At 33.3% G+C, this 20,920-nt stretch overlaps 3 protein-coding genes across 3 annotated transcripts; 2 read left to right on the forward strand and 1 right to left on the reverse strand.

Moving 5' to 3' along the window:
* The first annotated feature begins 864 nt into the window (after window positions 1–864).
* On the forward strand, window positions 865–8,563 carry LOC123228082 (serine carboxypeptidase-like 13). The gene is made up of 14 exons (XM_044653284.1): window positions 865–1,641; window positions 1,725–1,870; window positions 5,656–5,732; window positions 5,815–5,937; window positions 6,015–6,117; window positions 6,194–6,231; window positions 6,308–6,409; window positions 6,501–6,587; window positions 6,665–6,811; window positions 6,886–6,957; window positions 7,047–7,168; window positions 7,266–7,379; window positions 7,465–7,519; window positions 8,272–8,563. The coding sequence occupies exons 1-14, from the start codon at window positions 1,493–1,495 to the stop codon at window positions 8,353–8,355; spliced, it is 1,419 nt and encodes a 472-aa protein (XP_044509219.1). The 5' UTR covers window positions 865–1,492; the 3' UTR covers window positions 8,356–8,563.
* A 2,029-nt stretch (window positions 8,564–10,592) lies between these two features.
* On the forward strand, window positions 10,593–15,761 carry LOC123228083 (serine carboxypeptidase-like 18). The gene is made up of 14 exons (XM_044653285.1): window positions 10,593–10,845; window positions 10,954–11,099; window positions 11,953–12,029; window positions 12,304–12,426; window positions 12,538–12,640; window positions 12,726–12,763; window positions 12,854–12,955; window positions 13,140–13,226; window positions 13,620–13,775; window positions 13,867–13,938; window positions 14,039–14,157; window positions 14,563–14,676; window positions 14,767–14,830; window positions 15,533–15,761. Exons 1-14 carry the CDS (start codon window positions 10,724–10,726, stop codon window positions 15,614–15,616), a joined length of 1,407 nt encoding a protein of 468 aa, XP_044509220.1. The 5' UTR covers window positions 10,593–10,723; the 3' UTR covers window positions 15,617–15,761.
* A 268-nt stretch (window positions 15,762–16,029) lies between these two features.
* Window positions 16,030–19,598, reverse strand: LOC123228081 (magnesium transporter MRS2-3-like). Its single transcript, XM_044653283.1, has 6 exons — window positions 19,065–19,598; window positions 18,573–18,812; window positions 18,351–18,479; window positions 17,999–18,159; window positions 17,669–17,909; window positions 16,030–16,554 (listed from the first exon to the last, which is right to left on the reverse strand). Exons 1-6 carry the CDS (start codon window positions 19,488–19,490, stop codon window positions 16,267–16,269), a joined length of 1,485 nt encoding a protein of 494 aa, XP_044509218.1. The 5' UTR covers window positions 19,491–19,598; the 3' UTR covers window positions 16,030–16,266.
* Window positions 19,599–20,920: the final 1,322 nt, after the last annotated feature.

The raw sequence follows: 20,920 nt of genomic DNA on the forward strand, positions 1-20,920 counted from the left end.
CAATTTTTTAGATTCAATTTTTCGACGCTGTTTTTTCCTCTCCGGTGACCTCCAGGCAATGGCTATTCCTCTTCAGCGGGGTCTTCTTATGAAGGCTCTCCTGAGAGTGGTCATCAACGAAGACGAGTCGTCTCTATCGAGACAAAGATTAATCATCTTTATTTAGAGACGAAAATGACTTGTCTTCGTCGATGACTGCTCCAATAAGAGCCATCGAAAGAAGATCATGCCGAAGAGGAAGAAACGACACCAGAAAATTGGATCTGAAAATTGAAAACCCTAGGGAGGAAAATCTTATTTTTTAAAACTTAGGTTGGGGGTGAAATTATTAGGTTTTAGGGTTTAGAGGAGAAAATAATATAACTAACAGACTCAGTTAATTTTAATAGTATATAGGTGGGTAAATAAGATTTTCAAAGTTAATGAGGGAAAATTTAAGGAATGCGCATACTTTGGGTGGGAAATAGTCCTTTGGCCTAAGCCAAATCACTATATGCCACCCAACGTTTGTTGAAGTTAATTTTCCATTCTTTAATTTCAAAAGTTAAATTCTCACTCATTGTTCAATTGTATTAGTGAATTTGTTTGACTTTTTTTTATAAATAATTGATTTATCTTTTTATTAAAATTACAAATCCATTATTAATATATTAAAAGTTACCATTTAAACTTAAAAAAAAATAAAAATTTTATCTAACTTATGGCTAGTCAGTTTTTCTTAAGGAATAATTGATACTTTTTAAATTATTAAAGGGCATATTTAAAATTTTAAATTAACAATTAAATCTTCTTAGGCACTTCTCATGGCTGAAACAGTGCCCCTAAAAAAGTGAGAAATTGTATGGTAGACATGGAGGAGATGAATTGGGCCAAGCCGAAGACCACTATATAGCCCAACCTTCCTTCAAAAAACTTGTTTGGCTATTATATCTCATAGCACCTCGGCATTATAGGCTTATCGCTACCAGTCAATATATCCCTCTTCTAAACCTACCTATTGTCATTTGCCCATACCCATAGGGAGGGTTAAACTCGAGCCAAATCAAAACAAGAGTTAATTCAAGCTTACTCAAATCTAAAATTGGTAAACAATAATGTTGAAGAAGGAGAACAGTCACTAGAAAAGATGAAGAATCAAATGTATATGAGATTAGATATCACACGTAGAGTTGTTTTCTACTGAAAAATAAAAGTCTTCAGTATCCAATCAGCAGCTGTCTTCTTCATCTCAGTCCACACGAAGTTCAGTTGTTTTTGAATGTAAAGTAACAGTCTCCATTGTTTGACTTATAAAACCCATTGACTGGTCACTACTACCTAATTTTCAGTTTCGTTTTCGTTGATTATTAGGTCACTCCACGTGCAAAACAAAATATGTCATCCACTTAGTTGGCAGTCCAATACATAAAATCCATTACGTTTTGTTTTCAAAATCAAATCCAACTGCAACAAAACTTTCTATTGTTTTTTTTTTTTGGGGGGGGGCAAAGCTATGGAGCTTCCTGAAGCTGGAAATGTCAGTAGGATTTTCCTTTTGAGTGTCTTTCTTGTACTGGTTTTCTCTCACATTGCGGCCTCTCAAACCATTGTGGAGAGTCTTCCAGGACTTCCTGGGAAGCTTCCCTTCAAGCTAGAAACTGGGTAAGTCATTTTGTAACTTCTGGATGAAGGAGAAGCCGATAAAAATGGCAATGTTTATTTATCATTATTTTTTTCATGTGAAGATATGTTGGAGTAGGAGAGATGGACGAAGTGCAGTTTTTCTACTACTACTTTGAGTCTGAGAGAGACCCGCAGTTTGACCCTCTTCTGCTCTGGCTTACAGGTGGACCTGGTTGTTCTGGCTTTTCTGCCATTGCTTTTGAAATTGGTAAGTCCTCATTTTACTTCACTTCTCATGTCTCTGATACAAATTTACTTTAGCCAATTAAACTAGTTCATGGTTTCAGAAAGGGAAAAGGAATATTCCCACCCATTTTTTAGGCCAACCTTAACTGATACCCACAAGAGATAAAAAACTATTTCTCCCACCTATGATCAAACTGCCATCTAATTTCCCAGTTAGAGACAAGGGCAAAATCGATATTTTATTATTTATATTAAAAAGTTATAAAATTTAGTACTTTTCACCCCCTTTAAGTTTTAGAAACTAACATTTCATCCATAACCAAAGGTTTTAAACTTTAAAAAGTAACATTTTCACCCCCAAACCTAGGGTTTCCATATTTTTTAAAACACAGTCCTCCCCCATAACTTTCAAAAATAGTAATTTTACCCCCATTCTTCAAATTCATCTTTCGACGTTGTCACTGGCTTCCTCCTTCTCCTAGTGCGATGGTGGTGGTGCGACGAAGAGATCTTCATCTCCTCGTCGCACAGTGCGATGAAGAGACAGAGATCTCTTTGTCGCTTCACCCAAACGATGCCTTCGTCACTCGTTGCGTTGTCCAGATGCGAAGATGAAGCGTCATCCTTTGTCTGTTCATCCAGATCTGGATGACGCTTCGTCGTCCTTCGTCACACTTTGTAGTCAGAGATGCGAGATAGGTGGAATGCGTCGGTCGTTGGTGGTGGCTGGAGAAGGAAGCAAACCCTAGGGGTGAAATCTAAACTTTTTAAACTTTGAGGATGGGTTAAGTTATTAGTTTTTAAAACCTAGAGAAGGGAAATGGTGAAATTTTAAAGTTTTAAAATTTTAAATAGTAAAATATCGATTTTACCCCTGTCTCTAACTGAGAAATTGGATGACAGTTTAGTCATAGATGAGAGAAAGAGTTTTTCATCTCCCGTGGGTATTAGTTTGAGATAGGCCTAAAAAATGGGTGGGAAATAGTCCTTTTCCCTTTCAGAAATAGCCGATGTACCATCCTTTCTGAATCTATTAATTTTTTTAACTTACATGTATTATAGTGTTCAGTGACCTGTCTTTCTCTCCTGTTTTAGTACTATCCATTAGTCATATCAAATGAAATTTTTTCGTGGGGAAACACCTGATAACAATATTTCCATGAGGTCGAAGGATTATTTCCCTAACCCCCCCGCCACCAAGATATAGTGTGTTCTCAAGTCACCCCCATGAGGTTTGAAAAACTAAAAATCTCACTTATCAGCTAACTTCTATTAAAAAAAAGTAAAGTTAAAGGTAAAATTATCATTTCATTAATAATATTAAAAAATATAGAATTAATTATGTTCTCCCCTCATTATTTTAAAAACTAATAATTTCACATTTATCTAAAGTTTTTTAACTTGTAAAAGTAATATTTCCCCCTCCAAAATTTAAGGATTATTTTTCAAACATTCTTTGACTACTATCTCCGGCAACTGATGACAAAGATACGTCTTTATTAATTCTAGATGAATCAATGAAGACACATTAATTCATTTGAATCGATGAAATGTTTTTCGATTTTAGAGGAATCAACAAAGAAGAGTATCTTCATCGATTCTTCTAGAATCGACGAAGTAGAGTCTTTGGTGCATCATTTAGAAGGTTCAAAGGTAGACGGTAAGATGGTGGGTTGAAGTGCTTTCTTCGGTGGTCGAAGAGCCTCTAGAAAATAAATCCCAAGTTTTGGGAGAGAAAATATTATTTTTGAAAGTTAGAAACTTTAGACAGAGGTGAATTTGTTAGTTTTTAAAAGGCCAAAGGACTATTTCCCACCCAAGGTTTACTTTTTCTATAAGTTTCCACCTATTAACTTTGAAAAATGCATTTACTTATCCATGGGTTATTAAAAAAAACGGATTCAAGGGCAAAATCATCATTTTATCTGTAATATTAAAAATAAACTTAAATTTAATTTATTTTTTACCCTTAAACTCTAATAACTAACAATTTCCCCCAACCTAAATTTTCAAAAACAATATTTTCCCACTTAAGGTTTCCAAACTTTCGATTGAATTTTCTGGCAATGACCGATGATCTCCAGGGGACCTCTCTTCCTCCTCAGCGTCTCCTCTTTCCAACCGTGGGGCATCTTCCCCTCCTGGGAGTCATCGTCGACAAAGATGATGCGTCTTCAACTCTGATGAAGACAGGTCGTCTTCATCGACTACGACGTCGTACAATATCAGAAGTGTACAACTAAAAGGAGAGGTTGTCAGAGAGGGAGAGTGAGTGCTTGGAGATCGTTAGTCGTCGTCAAAAAAATTGGATCTGAAGTTTGAAAACTCTAGGGGAGAATACAGTTTTTGAAAACTTAGGTTGGGGAAAACTTTTAGTTTTTAAAGTTTGAGAGGCAAAAAGAGATAAAATTTTAAGAGGTTTGGGTTATGTTAATTCTAACTGCTCATAGGTGGGTATTTGGTATTATCAAATATATAAGGTGGAAACTTGAGATTGCAGCTTACCTTGGGTGGAAAATAGTCCTTTAGCCTTTTTAAAACTATGAGAAAAAATTAATATCATTAATAAAATAACAATTTTATCTTTACTTTTTTTAACAGAAGTTAGCCCATGTGTGGGACTGTTAACTTTTCAAACCCCATAGGTGTGACTGATGACCCACTGAAATTTGGGAGGGGAGGAGACATAGGCCTTTGGCCATTTCATAAACTCCAAACTTCGGCCTACTTATGGGATATAAGAGTTTCCTATTTTTTGGGCTCAGAAACCATTTTGGCCCAATAATAAACTATTCAAACTGGAAGTTGGGGTATCCCCAGCTTTAATCGTTCATGTCCCCGACAGAGTCGTTTTCTTCATTGATTTTTGAACAATTCTTCTTTTTTACTTCCGACAAAACTTTTGCTTCTTCTCCCCTTGGGGCTTCTCCAGTGAACTCATTGTCAATCTAAGTGAGTTGCTTTCAAATTCAAATGGCCAATTTAAATTTGAGTCAAGTTTAAGTTGACTCTTGTTGGGACTTGACAGGACTCAAATTTTACCTTGGTCACTTTTTAAATATTGAATGTTGCTTCTTATACGTTTTTTATTGAATTAGTGTTGGAGACTAAAAAAAAGAATAAAGAAAGAGAGTCTTACATCTAATAAATAGAATATAAGAGAGTGGTATATAAATGTGTGGATTGGATCTTAACACAAGCCAATTAGTTTTGTGTAATATAAGTTTCAATCTTCACACTTGTAAACCTAATTTTTATTTCCGACATAGTATCAGAGCACGAGTTAAACGACGGGTTTAACAGCCTAAGTGTTCCTGGATATAAGTGACAATGCACTCAGCCAAAAATCAGCTGAGCCGAAAGACAAGTCTAACAGCCTAGGTGTTTGTACTTAAGTGGGGGTGTTGAAGACTCAAATAAAGAATAAAGAAAGAAAGTCTCATATCTAATAAATAAAACATAAGATAGTGGTATATAAGTGTGTGGATTGAATCTTAACACAAGCCAATTGATTTTGTGTAACATGAGTTTCAATCTTCACACTTGTAAGCCCAATTTATATTTTCAAGAATAAAATAATCATTTTTTAACTGAGTGGAAGCTTATTACATCATGAATGGTATACTGAGGACCCATTTTTATCTTCATATAAATTTTATTTCCTTTATTTAATTTAGCTGTTATCAATAAGTGACTACAAATTTTACTTTCAATCTCCATATGAACTAAGTTTTGACACTGACTGAGGAAAAAACTGATAAAAAGTTATCAGAAATAACCATAAATAATTTTTTTTCATTTTTGCAGGTCCAGTTGGCATTAATACTACAAGTTTTAATGGAGGTTTACCAAGTCTTACGCTGAACCCATATTCATGGACAAAGGTTCATAATTCTTTTATATATATATAAAAAAACAGATTCTAATTATTAATTTATTTACTAGAATTTCATCATAGTACTTCAGGTGGCCAGCATAATATTCATAGATGCACCAGTCGGAACTGGATTTTCGTATTCAACTACTGTTGAAGGTGCCAATAGTTCTGACACTATAAATGCTGCCCAGATATACGCTTTCTTAAGAAAGGTAACTTCGAAATTTGAATTCTTTTACTTGAAAGTGCTTCTTAAACTCAAAACTGACTTATACAAGTTGTAACACAGTGGATGTATCAGCATCCCCAATTCATTGGACATCAAACCTACATTGGTGGTGATTCATATTCCGGCATAATCGTTCCTATTGTGGTGACAAATATACTCGAAGGTTAGTTGGTTTCTACCATTTCAAAATGTGCTTGTAATTTGGTTTCTCGGAGATTCTGATTTATCCCGAACTGCAGGTCTTGAAGCTGGCCTGAATCCGCATATTGATCTCCAGGTACAAGATCTGACTTCAAGTAAGGACTATTTATAACTGACTTGCATTTCATTCACTCTGGTTTAATTTGTATCAGGGATACATAATGGGAAATCCGGTTACAGATGAATACCATGATGTGAATGAAAGGGTACCATACCTTCACAGGGTGTCGATTATATCGGACGCCTACTATGAGGTGATTTAGCGACAATTTTAACTAATAATTTTATTCTTATTGAAATCATCTTACTGTATAGAGCTATATGTGCCATGTTATGCTTTTGCAGGCAGCGAAATTGCAGTGTCACGGTGACTATGTCAACATAGATTATAACAATACATTATGTGTCACAGCAATACAAAATATTAAAGAGGTTTGATGAATTTTTACTTCTGGTTATTCTGATAATTTGTTTTTCTTGATGTTAATTATATCTGTGTTTTTTTGCAGTGTTATCTGCAAATAAAGGTCACACAAATCCTGGAGCCTCAATGTGCTATCACAAAACCGAAGGAACCACAATGGGATGTGAGATCTCAGGAAGCAAACACCCAGGACTACCTTGACGCAAACAAGCTTCCTGAATTGAAATGCAGGGTAAACATTTTGTTTCTCCTCTGCCTTGTCCGCTTGACAGTTTAGGAGTTCACAGACTATTTTTTCACTTTCAGGAATTCGGGTATGCACTCTCCTATAAATATATGAATGATAAATCCGTCCAAAAAGCTCTTAATGTTCGAGAGGTATGCGAATCTAAAGACCAATGCCTTGGAATTTTTCTGGTTATCAATAAATCATCTTTATCCATATTTATTATGCTTTATTCCATCAGGGAACTGTAAAGAATTGGGCCAGGTGCCTGAAAGTCTTCCCAACCTACACAGAAAACATTAATAGCACTGTTGACTATCACAAAAATCTTTCAAACACTGGTATGCGAGCTCTCATATACAGGTGACTCTTATTGCCTTCTCCTGAAATATAGTTTCAGAATTTCAGTGCGTTTTTATTTGGTCCAAAAGTTAAGATATCTGCATTTTGTGGTTTGCAGTGGAGATCAGGACTGTTCCATTTCATACTTGGCTACGCTAACATGGATTAGGCTTCTTGATGTTCCCGTTTTTGATGAATGGCGACCTTGGTATGTTGATGGCCAAGTCGCAGGGTATGTCTCCGAGCAACCTCAAAATGTTTTTCAGTTAATCCGTCTCTTTTTTATCTCATTGTAACTTGATGTATTTTTATTGCAGATACCAAACAAAGTATATGAATGATCACTACCGGTTGACATATGTGACTCTAAAAGTAAGAAAATAGAAAAATTTTACTAATCATATGAAGGGGTCTAAATTTTACTAATCATATGTAAGGGTCTTTATAAGTGTTATTGATCTCTTCTATCTGAAAAGCTAGTAAAGTTGATCAATCGGTAGTAAAGGAAACAAAAACCTTCCAACAAACCTAATGAACTTCTCTCAACCAGCAAATCGGGGATGAAGGAGATGGAAACCTCCCCTCATTTGGGGTTCCAGGGACAGGATTTTACCATCGGATTCCTCCCAACAAACCTGAAGATGGAAACCTCCTCTCATTTGGGTTCCAGGGATGTGTTTTTACCAACGGATACCCCACAACAAAGTCGGAGACTGAAACTTCCCTCATTTGGGGTTCCGAGAATGGGATTTTACCAATGGAAACTCTCAACAAACCTAATAACCTCCTCTCAAATAGCGGGAGTAAAGGAGACAGAAACCTCACCTCATTTGGGTTCCAAAGATAGGAATTTACCAACTGAAACCTCCTAACAAACCCTACAACCTCCTCTCAACCAGTCCAATCGGGAAGTAAAAGAGAGAAAAACCTTCACTCATTTAGGGTTCCAGATCAAGCCTCTCCTAACTCAAAAACTAGCTTAAGGGATAAGGCTTTCCTTACACTTGCATACCCACGTCATCCACCTTAATTCCCAACAAATGTGGGATGCTCTAGCATCATGAATTAATTTTAATGCATTATGCAGTAGAGTTAAAGATCTTACACCCTTATTTCTTATTCAGGGTGCAGGTCATACGGCTCCAGAGTTCAAGCCAAAACAAGCTCTGGCAATGGTTGACAGGTTTTTCGCTCGTTATCCTATTTAATTCATTATGGCGACTCGCAATTCCATTGGAGATAGAAATTCAAGTTTGCAGAGCCTATTCAGAATAAGTTCTTATAAATTATTAATGTAATCAGGGCTTTCTGTAAAATGTGAACTCCATTAATTTTCTAAGAAGAAAAATTAGATTCAGTACAAGTCTCTGCTTGTTAAAGCATAATATAAATTTGGCCTTCACATTTGCTGGTTCACTTGAGTTGAATGCTCTCAATTTTAAGTTGTGTTCCTTGGAAAATTTTGAGAAAATGTAAGTTTGTTTATTTTTTGTTTGATTTTACCTTTATTTCTTTTAAAATTTTAAATAGTATTATTATATAATTAAATAATTTTAAATTAAAAATAAAATAATATTTGGTATTTATTGTCCAGTAATAATTAAAATTATGAGTCAATGGCCTAACCAATGCAATGAACTTTCTGAGGGCCCAGTGCGCCCCATCGCCTTACAGTGACGTTTGCATTATATTTCTTCTGGCACACTAAATTTCATTAACATAGAAGTGCATTTAATCGCTAAATTTCAAGTATATAAATAGGGTTGGATTTAAATAAAGTTTGTATATGATTGAATTCAAATTTAAGTGTTAAATATTTTTGCATTCGAGTTTAAACTTGAACTTTACGAGTGTTCAATTCGTTATACTTACGAGTCAAAAAATTCTCGATACAAATAAATTAAAATGATATTATTTTAATATTTTCGATTAGTTACAATATCGAATCGAGTTCAAAGTTTGATTTAAACTTAAATTCAAACCAAACTTAACCTTTATTCCTCTCAAACGAGTCGAGTTCAAACCCTTTACAAACAAACTCGGTTCAGTTTGAATTCAACTTTATATCTAAGTAGTGTTGAGAATAGGTGTATAATTTGGGAGGTGTTTAAGATTTTCCAATAAATTTTGTAGTGTTTGGTTGAGGAGAATCCAGGGGACAATTTTTCATTAATTAAAAATAAAAATGTATATTTAGTAGGCATAATAAAACAACGTAAAGTTGTCTTACAATCTACAATTGTCAAATTCTATATTTAAAGTTACATGGACACATTTTTAAATGTACAGTTAAGTACATAGATGATGTATTATTATGTGATTAAATAATTTTAAATTTATGATAAAATAACACTCAATTATATAATAAAACATTATTTATATATTCAATTATATTATATACTTAAAAATATGTATACATTATAAAAATCATAACAAGGACACTTTAACAAAATCATGGAAAATATGATTTCTCTATGATATGATACATCTTAAATTCTTAATCATACATTCAAGCCATTATTCAATTATCTAACATGGGTGATTTAAATTATTAGTTTTGCAGCCATGGAAGCTACCAGTCATCTAAAAAACGAAATCTTTGAAAATATTGGATGATGTTCCCATACATTAAAGATAAAATATATTTCTAATCACATCTACCAACATAGAATATTTTATCAGTTCTCTTAAAATGATAGAAAATAAATATATATAATCCTAAATTAACTAAATTTATCAATTTTTTATAATCATTTTCTTCTTCCTCGGTCCTTTTAGTGGTAAAGGTGGCTAAAGTAAAGGTTTTCGAACTTTTACAAAGATTAAATTATATATTTTCAAAGATGTAAAAATGTTAATATATTATGATTTTAATATTGGTGTGAGATTTATTGAAGGTTTATTCTTTTAATTTTTTTCAGAATTTATGGATATGCAAATTATTATTTTACCATTAAAATGTTCATTTTTATATTAAAATATAGTTTTATTTTGAATAAAAAAGTGTAATTTATATTAATATCAAACTATAATGTTTAAAATAGTTAGGTGAGGTCTATAAAAGAGTGACTATTTTCAATTTTTTCAAAAATTATGAATAATAAAATTATTATTTTTCCGTTAAAAGGTTAGCGTTTTTTAATTAGGGTTTGGCCGAAAAGGATAATTGAAGTTATGACAGTTGAAAATTTGTTGGGGTCAAACACTGGGTGAGAAAATTAATTCCCTCACTTTTATATACACACACAAACAGACAGAGGAAAGTTAGATGCAATATTTTGACAGCTACAAACTGATTTTCAAGCTCATGTCAGCATCTTTTTCAACTTTTGAACGGCAGCTCAACAGTTAAATAAGAATGTTCAGCGAAGGTCTTGGTCAGCTCTATTGACAGTCGGGAAAAAGGGACACAAAACAACCCAAAGTCAAACAAAACCCATTAAAATATCGCCAGTTAGTCTCATAAACGAATGTATATATCCTATATTTGAAGAATCCGATACATGGTTTCTGCATCCAGAAAACATTTTTTTTTTTCTTTCATCTAAACACATACAATTCAGCGGCCCGTAAAATATGGAAAACGCTTTCTGGGTTTCCTTTGTTGCATTGATTTTCTCGACCGGATGTGTAGCTCAATATATTGTTGAGACTCTTCCAGGCTATCCTGGGAAGCTTCCCTTCAAACTAGAGACCGGGTGAGTTTTGTTTTCTTTTTTATTTTTTTTTTCATCACCTTCTTCTTCTTCTTCTTCTGGTTAATATTTTTGAAGATTAGTGAAAATGGGTTGTCTTGTTGTTTTCAGATATGTGAGTGTAGGAGAATTGGAGGAAGTGGAGTTATTTTATTACTTTATCGAGTCAGAAAGAAACCCAGTGAGGGATCCTTTGCTGCTATGGCTTACTGGAGGCCCTGGTTGTTCTGGTTTCTCTGGTCTTGCATTTGAAGTGGGTATGGCATCATCTTCTTCCATTTCTTCTTAACCATATGAGTATAACTTACATAATTTTAAAAGTATTGCATCAACTATATTATATACATTTTGATTCTTTGTATATAAGGTTTAAGGCAACTCCTCGTGTTAGTAAAATAAAGCAAATCATTGGCAAAAATTAGCATGGTAGTTGAACACTGGACGGTATAGGATGTCTTGCTTGACGCCCAAATATAGCGTACTGTAATATGCCTGACATGGCCCAAAACATAACTTTGGCTGGAATAGGTATGGCCAGTTAACGATGTGATTATTTACCATTTCAAGCTAATTGACCTTAAAGAATTTGCATTTAACGTAAGGATTAAAAAAAGGCAGCAAGATCCTTAAGAGGTAGTTACCAATGTTACTTTCTATTTTCCAATTGACGTAATCTAAGCCAGCTTGCTTGGGTTTGAATCAATGTTAAGCTTTAACAAGCCAAACTCAATATGGATAGTCTAAGCTCGAGATCAAATTGAGACATTTTGACTTAATTGAGACATAAAAAATTTATCAATAGATTTATTTATTTTAATAACTTTTCTTCTTTTTCAAACTTTTCCCTTTTATTATTATTTTTAATGATTTTTTTATTCTTCTTGGATAGTTTCTCCAATGAATTCGTCATCAATTGAGCAAGTTAAATTGATCAAACTAGCTTTTCTAGATTTGACTTAAGCTTAACTTGGCTTTTATTTAAAATCGGCTCCACTCGACTCCACCCACAGTTGTCAACCTGTAGATTTAATTTTTAGTAAATAATGAAAGGCATATTTAGTCCGACTTACTCATTTTGTATGCTATTGTCTCACCATAAATTATACATAGGTCCACTACTTTATGACTACCGGGCTTTCAATGGAAGCTTGCCAACGTTTGTAGATAATCCATATTCATGGACTCAGGTGATTATCGTTAAATCCTGCTCTCTACTTATAAAATTTTGAAACCAACTGTGAAACTTTTTTCCCAATAGTATTCTGGCTACAGTAATTTTGTATATCAAACATTTATTACTAATTTATTTAAATGATTATGCGTATTTGAAAATAAGAAAAATAAACATTTATATCAAAAATCACATAGTGTCATGTTAATTTGTATAAATAAATTAATAAAAAATATTTATATACCTAATTTTATTTTTCTGACTAACATGAATCGGTGGCTATTTTGCAGATTGCGAACATGATATTTTTGGACGCACCGGTTGGCACTGGCTTCTCCTACTCCACAATCCAGAAAGGATGGCATTCTTCTGACACACTTTCAGCAGAAGCAATCTACAAATTTATAAGGAAGGTGATCAATTAAACACAACACTGAAAGACTGCAAATCTGAATTGCCTTAAAAATCTTTTCTACTTGCAGAATTTTGTTACAAAATATTATTTTCTGCTGTCTTGCTTGCAGTGGATCCTAAAGCATCCCAATTTTAGCAACAATCCTCTTTACATAACTGGCGATTCCTATTCAGGCGTGATTGTTCCCATGGTTTCCCTGGAAATAGCAAAGGGTATGTGTTATTCTGCAAAGTAATGCCTCAAGTGAAATTTATGCCAAGTAATACTTGGATTAATTTTATTGGCCATTTTGTGTAGGAAACAGGGCTAAAAAATACCCAATGTTGAATCTGCAGGTACGGGCATGTTTAATTATTTTCAGTTCTTGTTTTTTGGATAATTTTATCAGCTTTAATTCGGATGCTTGTCGGTTATATATGAAGTAGGGTTATACGCTTGGCAACCCGGTAACAGATTTACACGATGACGAGAATTCAAGAGTCGAATATTTTTACCGGGTGGGACTTATATCAACTGAACTTTATCAGGTAATTAGAATTATCAGGGTAGATTCAAATCGAACCGATTTTGAAATGATTCTTTTGGAGTCTGAGCTGATTTTAGCTAAACCTTGCTTGGTTTCTGTATGAATCAAATCCAGTCGTGAGAATAACCCACTCACCCTTTGGCAATTGTATTTCATTTAATCCTTTTTTTTTTTTTCCCCTCTAGTCAGTCAAATCGAGTTGTCAGGGGGAATATATTTCACCAGATATCCATAACGCTAAGTGCTTCGACGATATTGCACAAATAGCAATGGTAAGAGAAGAAGAGCTAATATTTCTATTCAGAAAACTCAGTATATCCTTTGCCTAAAAAGTATACTCATATTTCAATTTGTAACAATGGATAATAACACGGAAATGTATCAAACTATTATCTTTTTAATTTTTAAGGGATCGAACTTTATTTTTTAAATTGAACTGGCTGAACTCTTTTTTTTTTAAATTGAAAAAATTTGACTATCACAGAAAAGCTAGTGAACCAAACTATTGAATTTGTTTTGCAAGTAAAGAGATTAGTCCCAGTAGTAAGGATTTTCAAAAATTCAGTCTTTTCAAATTAAAAAAAAAGTTCGATCACTTTGATATAAAAAATTATAATAGTTTGATACTTTCAAGTGTTATTATCATATATGATAATTAATTCCAGTGCACTATAAAAGTGAACGACGCACAGATTTTGGAACCCAAGTGCAGTTTTGCATCTCCGAAGCCTCATGGTCTTCACTGGGGACGTAGGTTTTTTGACGATCTTCCCATTGATATAGCCTTGGCAACAAATAAACGAGAAGAGAATTGGTGTAGGGTAAAAAAAAATCATTATTCCTCTGATATATATTTTTCTCTCTTTTTAGAAGCTACTCTTTTGATTCATAGTTGAATATTATTTCTCACAGAATTCCCACTACGTGCTCTCATACATATGGGCAAACGATCAAACTGTTCAGCAAGCTCTTCATGTCAGAAATGTATGTAAATTCAAATCTGTATATCTAGGTGAAAATCGTCTTTATGAGTAAGTAAATTCACTGAATTTTTGTTATCTTTTTGTATTTATACTGCAACCAGGGAACTATAATTGATTGGAAGAGATGCAACAAGACGTTGGATTACGATAGTGATGTCTTGAGCACTGTATATTGTCACAGAACCTTAATGGCGATGGGTTATCGAGCTTTGATATACAGGTTTTTTACAGTATTTTTGTCAGCAACGCACCAAAAGGGTCGAGGACCCCCTAGTTTGAAAAGATTTTAACTCTTAAAATTTTACACCATCCTTTTATATTTTAGTCTTATTCAACCTGTCAAGTCATCTTCCACCACCACAAATTCAATACATCATTTCTGGGTCCAGTGGAATTCATAGATATAGAAAGTAGTCCTGTAAAACAGAGATTTTTTTCTTTCGACCATATTTCTATTGTTAATATGATATATAAGTATTGCTGCTACAAACAATATTACACCCTTGATCTTGACCTTTCTAAGTTTTACTTTTTGAGTCCGTCATTAATTTTTGTTGTTAGCTTTTTGTATAATTTCTTCTCGTAAATTTGGTATTGTTACTGAATTTCTAACTTTCCATTTCAGTGGCGATCATGACATGCTGATTCCATACACGGGCACAGTTTATTGGATCAAGACTCTCAATTTGACTGTCAGTGATGCCTGGAGACCATGGTTCGTTGGGGGTCAAATTGCTGGGTTCGTCTTGAAATTTTCATTCTTTTTTGGTTTTTCCTTTGTTTCAAATCACTTTCTCAATTTCCGACTTTGTTTTTTCTTCATATATAGATTCACAACGAAGTTTTCGGAAGCTGCTACTATTGGGGACGGTCTGGTTTTTGCCACTGTTAAGGTATGATTAACTCTGGTTTTATTTGGAATAATACTAACATAAACTAACTAATTTATGCAATCGGACAATGGGACAATGGGACAATGGGAAAATAACAAAGTTTTATTGGAGGGCCGGACTTTCTAATTTTTTGGTTTTTTGTTTTTATTTTTATTTTTTTTAACAACTCATCATCTATATCTTCTTATTATTATAAGGACTAAAGTTATTATATTTTTTATTTAAAATACTAAACTAATTATTTTATTTTAAAAATAAAATAAATGATTTTAATTATACTATTTTGACACATTCAATAAAAAAATTAAATGTTTAGTTTATTTTATAAGAAAATTTGAAATTTTGATTTTTTTAATAGAAAATTTTAATATTATAATTCATTTAATAAAATAAAAAACAAAGTTCGTTCCTTTCAATAAGAAAAAAAAAGATAGTTTAATAATTTTAGATGTTATCTTTTTATGTAATCTAACATTATCAGATATGCAAACTAGACGAGAATACTTATACCTCTACAATTTTATTCTTATTCTTTAAATACTGATGTTAATAGATAAATATACAAATTATGAGTTTAAGTATAATTTTTTGACCTGAGGTCGAGTTACTCGTTTTTATCTCAAGCTTGATTCAGGAACTTCCTATCTTAACAAGTGTGGACATCGCCTTAAGATTAATATTTAATTTGTTAAATTTTAACAGGGAGGGGGTCATACAGCTCCAGAATACAAGCCCAAGGAGTGTCTTGAAATGGCTGATAGGTGGCTCTCTTATTACTTTCTCTAGAGTAAATCTGATTGTATTTCCAGATATATCTTAGAGAAATTACCCCTATAATTATGTATTATACACATTAAATATATAATTATTATAACTCTCTTTGAAGTGTTCGATTAGAAAGTAATAAAATACCAACTTAGTTAAGTGTTCAGCTTGATTCAGATAAAATTTGAGTTAAAACTTCAACTTAATTTGAGTTTAACTTAAATCTCCTTTCAGTGGCATCATTCATATCATCGATGACACTACTCATTTTATCAACAATCCTTCAACTATATTTTCGGTCAACTCCAACAAATTTGAGTTAATTATTATATATTTAAACCAAACTTGAATTAATCGGTATTCACTGGCGTACGAGACTATTATTTCCAATTATAATAGATATTTCAGTTTTCCTGTAATAAAAAAAGATCAGATGCTCTTAAAGTAAATTTCAGATTGGAAACTTTCCATGATCTGTGACTTTGGTCGTATGCTTAACTTTACAAAATGTATGCCCCATTAAGTCTGGAAGCAGACCTCTGGTGTTCCTGTATTCAGGACATACAATATTTATTTGTAATATACAGAAACACAGCATGAAGCATCAAATTTTGGAAAGTTGCATTCATATAAAACATACAACACAACACAAATCTAATTATTGGCTTCTTTCACTCCAACAAACGCTTATGCTTGCACCAGGCAATAGCTATTAGATACAGGAATATGCTCCCTGTTGTGCAGCCGCCAACAGTCCACAGAAAATTATGCATGCCTGCTGGGTTCTGGTCAAAAATATCAATGTGGATATTCATTCCAAAAACACCAGCCACAACTACAAACGCAGTGATCACAAGGGTTGCAGTCGTTAGCATGACCCCCATTTGCAAAAGATGATTCTGTTTGTCATCCAGCATTATGTTAATGTAGTCTTCTGTGTCATCCATGTACTCCCTCAGCTGCCAAGAAACAAAAACGCAATGATAAGAAAATATGCGAAGTGATTTGTGAGTTTGTATATATAAGCAAAGAAAAGTAACTTCCAAATCTATATTTTTCCCCATGCATCCCCCAATGTGTTGCATGAACCTTTACATAACCATCATTTCAAATTTCAGCACATCCCTTCTTAAAATGGAAAAGCAGAAAACCCTTGTGGAGCTAGTGGAAAGTTTTTAGTTTCTGAAGAAAAGAGCTCCTTTCATGGAACGTGTCTCAGCAACCATAACGAGAATTAGGTAATGACTAACAGTAAACCTCAAAATAAAAATGTCCAAAGCCACATTCACTGCTTCTGAAAGGATTCATGGTAAGAGTGGCTTCTACTTTAAAAATGTTTGTGTATGAGCACATCTGAGCAAAAATGTCAGATTTCTAACCATGATGGAAGGATGAAATCTGAATTAATAAATGCAATTAAGACTCCACAAAGATCACCACTCTGTTATACTGTACTATACTTCTAATATATTCATAATACAATCAATCCTAGGTTTCGCAGCCCAGAGACAATCCAACCTCATTTTTCCCCATCCAACAATAAAACAAAGAGCAAGGAGTAGTCCCTGTGAGGCAACCAGCCAGCAAAGGATAGAGCTAAGGATCATAATCATACTATTAAATAAGTTTAGGCCATGCTGCCACTGACTGATAGACTCATAATCATAGAACCGTATTGGAACAAGGTGGACACTTACAAAATAAAATTCCCATTATGAAGAAGAAGACTAATTAAATCCTCATTGTGTCAATGTACTATGCAGTTGAACTGAGTCAATAAACATCAACATCACAGATCTCTGGGGATTGGAGCATGAGGGGTAATCCTTGTAATGTTTAGGGGAGGCAAATTACAGAGAAGTAGTGAACTGCCTTTTGGAGGAAAAAAGTTTTATATTTTGAAACAACACGGGGCTTTAACGTGTTTACTTTTGGTGTTGTGGTTGCATATATATATTTTCAAACAAGACATCAAGAGATTATCACAACTACTTTAGTATTTAAGTCCTTTATTTGTTATTTTGAATTTAAGTTTCATCAAAGAGGATCGAGTTGTAAAACTGAGTTTCATACCGTAGACAGCTTGTTTAATGTACCCTCAATCTGCACAAAGTATGCCTCCAGGAGCATTTCAAGCTCCTCGATGTCAAGTGGCTTGCCTGTAACACTTTGAGTGGTACTGGTATGAGTCCCATGGCTATCCCTGTCAAGTACATTATGGGCAGTAAACAACTCGTGGGTGTTCTCTGTGTTAAGATCAGCTTCACAACTAATGGATCTCCCAGCAGCATCCACTGATATTTCAGCAGCAGTCCTGGAACAGTAGGAGATATATTGTAGGAGAAAAGCAAAAATAAAACTTAACAATTGGAAAGCCCAGATAGAAGTGATAGAAATTGGCACCTGCCATCCCTATCTGATTGGAGAACTTCATCGTCCATGTCATCTCTCTCATTTATAGAAGAAGTGGAGGAGTTTTCAAGTTGTTGAACCAACTTCTCAGTTAAATACATCTCAGCCATGTCTTCATCATCATCTAGCAAGTGTTCTAATTCATCCCTCACCTGGAGAACACATGCTTGCCGTAGTCAAAAGATTTCCAAAGGAAATAAAACTATCAATAACTTCAGAGCATCATTGATTAGGTGATTTGATATGAACTCTTAAATTGCATCTACAAGATCACTATGTTATACCAGCCTATTCAACAGAGTAACAGAAAACCACATAATCCAAAATCTTGAAATAACTCAACCTTCTGAACACGTCCAGTTATTGCAACCAAGCGACTCTTAATTTGACGGACACGTTCCAAATTGAGAGTACTGATCTTTGAAGTCAGCTTATCTAATGCTGGGTGAGCTTCTTGTTCCAGTGTTTTTGCCTTATTTAGAAACAGGAACCAAGTACAATTATAGAAAACAATAAAATAAATGCAAGATGGCTAAGAAGTAAAGCAGGAAATAAGGTCAATTACTTCAGTTTCTAAGCAACTGCAAGCAGCCTCAAGGCAGGCCTCCAATGCAACAAATTCAAAAGGAAGAACCTTCAATCCATCTCTGTTCTCAAGACCCTGTTTCCCATCTGCCTTACTTTCCTCGTGTTGACCCTCATACCGTGAAAAAACTCCGGAAAATTTTTGAGGACTGGAATCTCTAGATTGTGGTTCGTCCAAATTATACAAATTTTTCCATTGTGAATTATCTCCAGTGCCCTCCTTTACAAAAGAGACCATAATAACAACAAATTCATATAAATCAAAATGAATATAAATTGAAGTTTAAGGCATTGCAGCCCATGTAATTAATTGAGAACTGGCCTTTGACTCAGATAAATGTAATTTATAAAAGTAAAATAATCATCCTTATAAATATTATTGACCTTCCTTTTAAAGATAGATTCATAACAATTTTCATATTTCAAGAGAGATTGCTGATGAAAATAAAACTTTAAAAAAAAAAAAAAACACCTGATAGTGGCACAAAACCCTCCCCTGTAGCTCCTCAACAAAGGGAGCAACAAAAGGGTCTCTAGAATTGAGTAAAAACACTTCCTGGGCAGTAATTATAGCCTTGATGTGCTCCAAATTAATGACAATTGCCCGTTCTCGGCCGAGCACGGTTGAAGGGTACGAGAGTTGCGGATCCAGGATCCTCAGGTCACGCGCCGGAAGCCCCGTGCGGCGCATGATGGCGTGTTTCCCGGCTTCCACCACCTGGGTCTGCCCACTTGAGTCAAGAAGTAGCCAGGGCCGGATCCCCACTCCCTTCTTACGGAGACCAGCGGCGGTGGAGAGGGCCACGTTGGCGGAGACGGTTTGTGGTCGGGTTGATTCCGGGTCATCTTCGGGGTGGGTATGAGTCTGTTTCGTGCACGGAGGGTGGTGGCTTCTCATTTTGCTGTCGGAAAGCTGAACTCTGAACTTTGTGCTGATCAGTTCCAGCTGACGTTTTGAAATTTCATTTCAATTTTGTCTGATGTAGTATGTGTGGCAAGAATGACATACGAAGGCAAAACTTTTATTCATATGACTACGTGAACAATTATTTGAATAAATTTTTATATTATTTAATTATATTATTTTGAATTATAAATAAAATAATATTTAATTATAAAATAATATATTATTATTTATATATAATTATTTATATACATAAAATTGTTAAAATTTTAATTTATTTTATATAATAATTAAGATATTAATGATGAGATTAATCATCAGATAAAAGAATTATTAGTTTCGCGATCATCATTAAATTTTAAATTCCCACGTATTATTTATTCTATTAATGAATTCCTTTTCATTTCCTGAGCACTTAAAGTGTTGACTTTTTATTGTGATAAACTAAACTAATTGCAAGTTGGGAATATAAATTAATTACCTCTTAATCAATCCTAGTTTGTGATGTGATTATAACTAAACCAGAATCAATTACCTAAAATAATAAAAAATTAAATTAAATATTATTTTACAAGTAGATTTGACTTGTGAAGAAAAATATAATATACGAAGATGCCAGAGTGCCATCACTTAAAGATAAGATCCAAAGATTCTCAAGGGTAAAACCAATTACAACACATTATGTATATAATTAATTTTTCGACTATTAGATTAAATCAGGTTAAAAATTTCTTTGTTTTTTCATTTTCATTTATACTTGATTTATTTTACATTATAATAAATATCATAGTCTATTATCAGATCTTAATGTCGCTAATAAAGTCTAGCATTCTAATTTATGCCAGATTTCGAATTGATAAACCTAAATGAGCTCATGTTGGCTATAGTGATGAACGATGTGGGCCTATGACACTCACAATTGGGAAGTTATTGTTTTCTTTTCCGATGAAGATATATAAACTTGTTATTAAATGTATAAATAATATATTATTATATAATTAATAATTTTAAATTAAAAATAAAATAATAGATCAATTACATGATAATACTTAATTATATACTAAAAAATATATACATATAATATTATTCTCTCTTTTTAGTGTTCTTTCATATTAAATAGAGATATAATTGCACTAAAATTTTTGTTTTGTTATTTTAAAACTTTATTTTACCAAAATAAAAAAAAAATTAAAGGGAAAATTTAATTAATAAGAATTGGATAAAATATGAGACAAAATTTAAAAAAAAAAAAGAATCTTATAATACAATTATTATCAATCTTAAGTCTTTAACGGTAGAAAAATTCAATTCCAAAAAAATAAATAAATAAAAGTAGCGGTATCACAAATTTCCATCCAGAAAATTCTGTGCTTTATTGGCAATTCTGATTATTTAATTATATAATTTTAATTTTTGATGATATG

Source organism: Mangifera indica, chromosome 10 (assembly GCF_011075055.1).
Source record: "Mangifera indica cultivar Alphonso chromosome 10, CATAS_Mindica_2.1, whole genome shotgun sequence".
Lineage (NCBI taxonomy): Eukaryota > Viridiplantae > Streptophyta > Magnoliopsida > Sapindales > Anacardiaceae > Mangifera > Mangifera indica.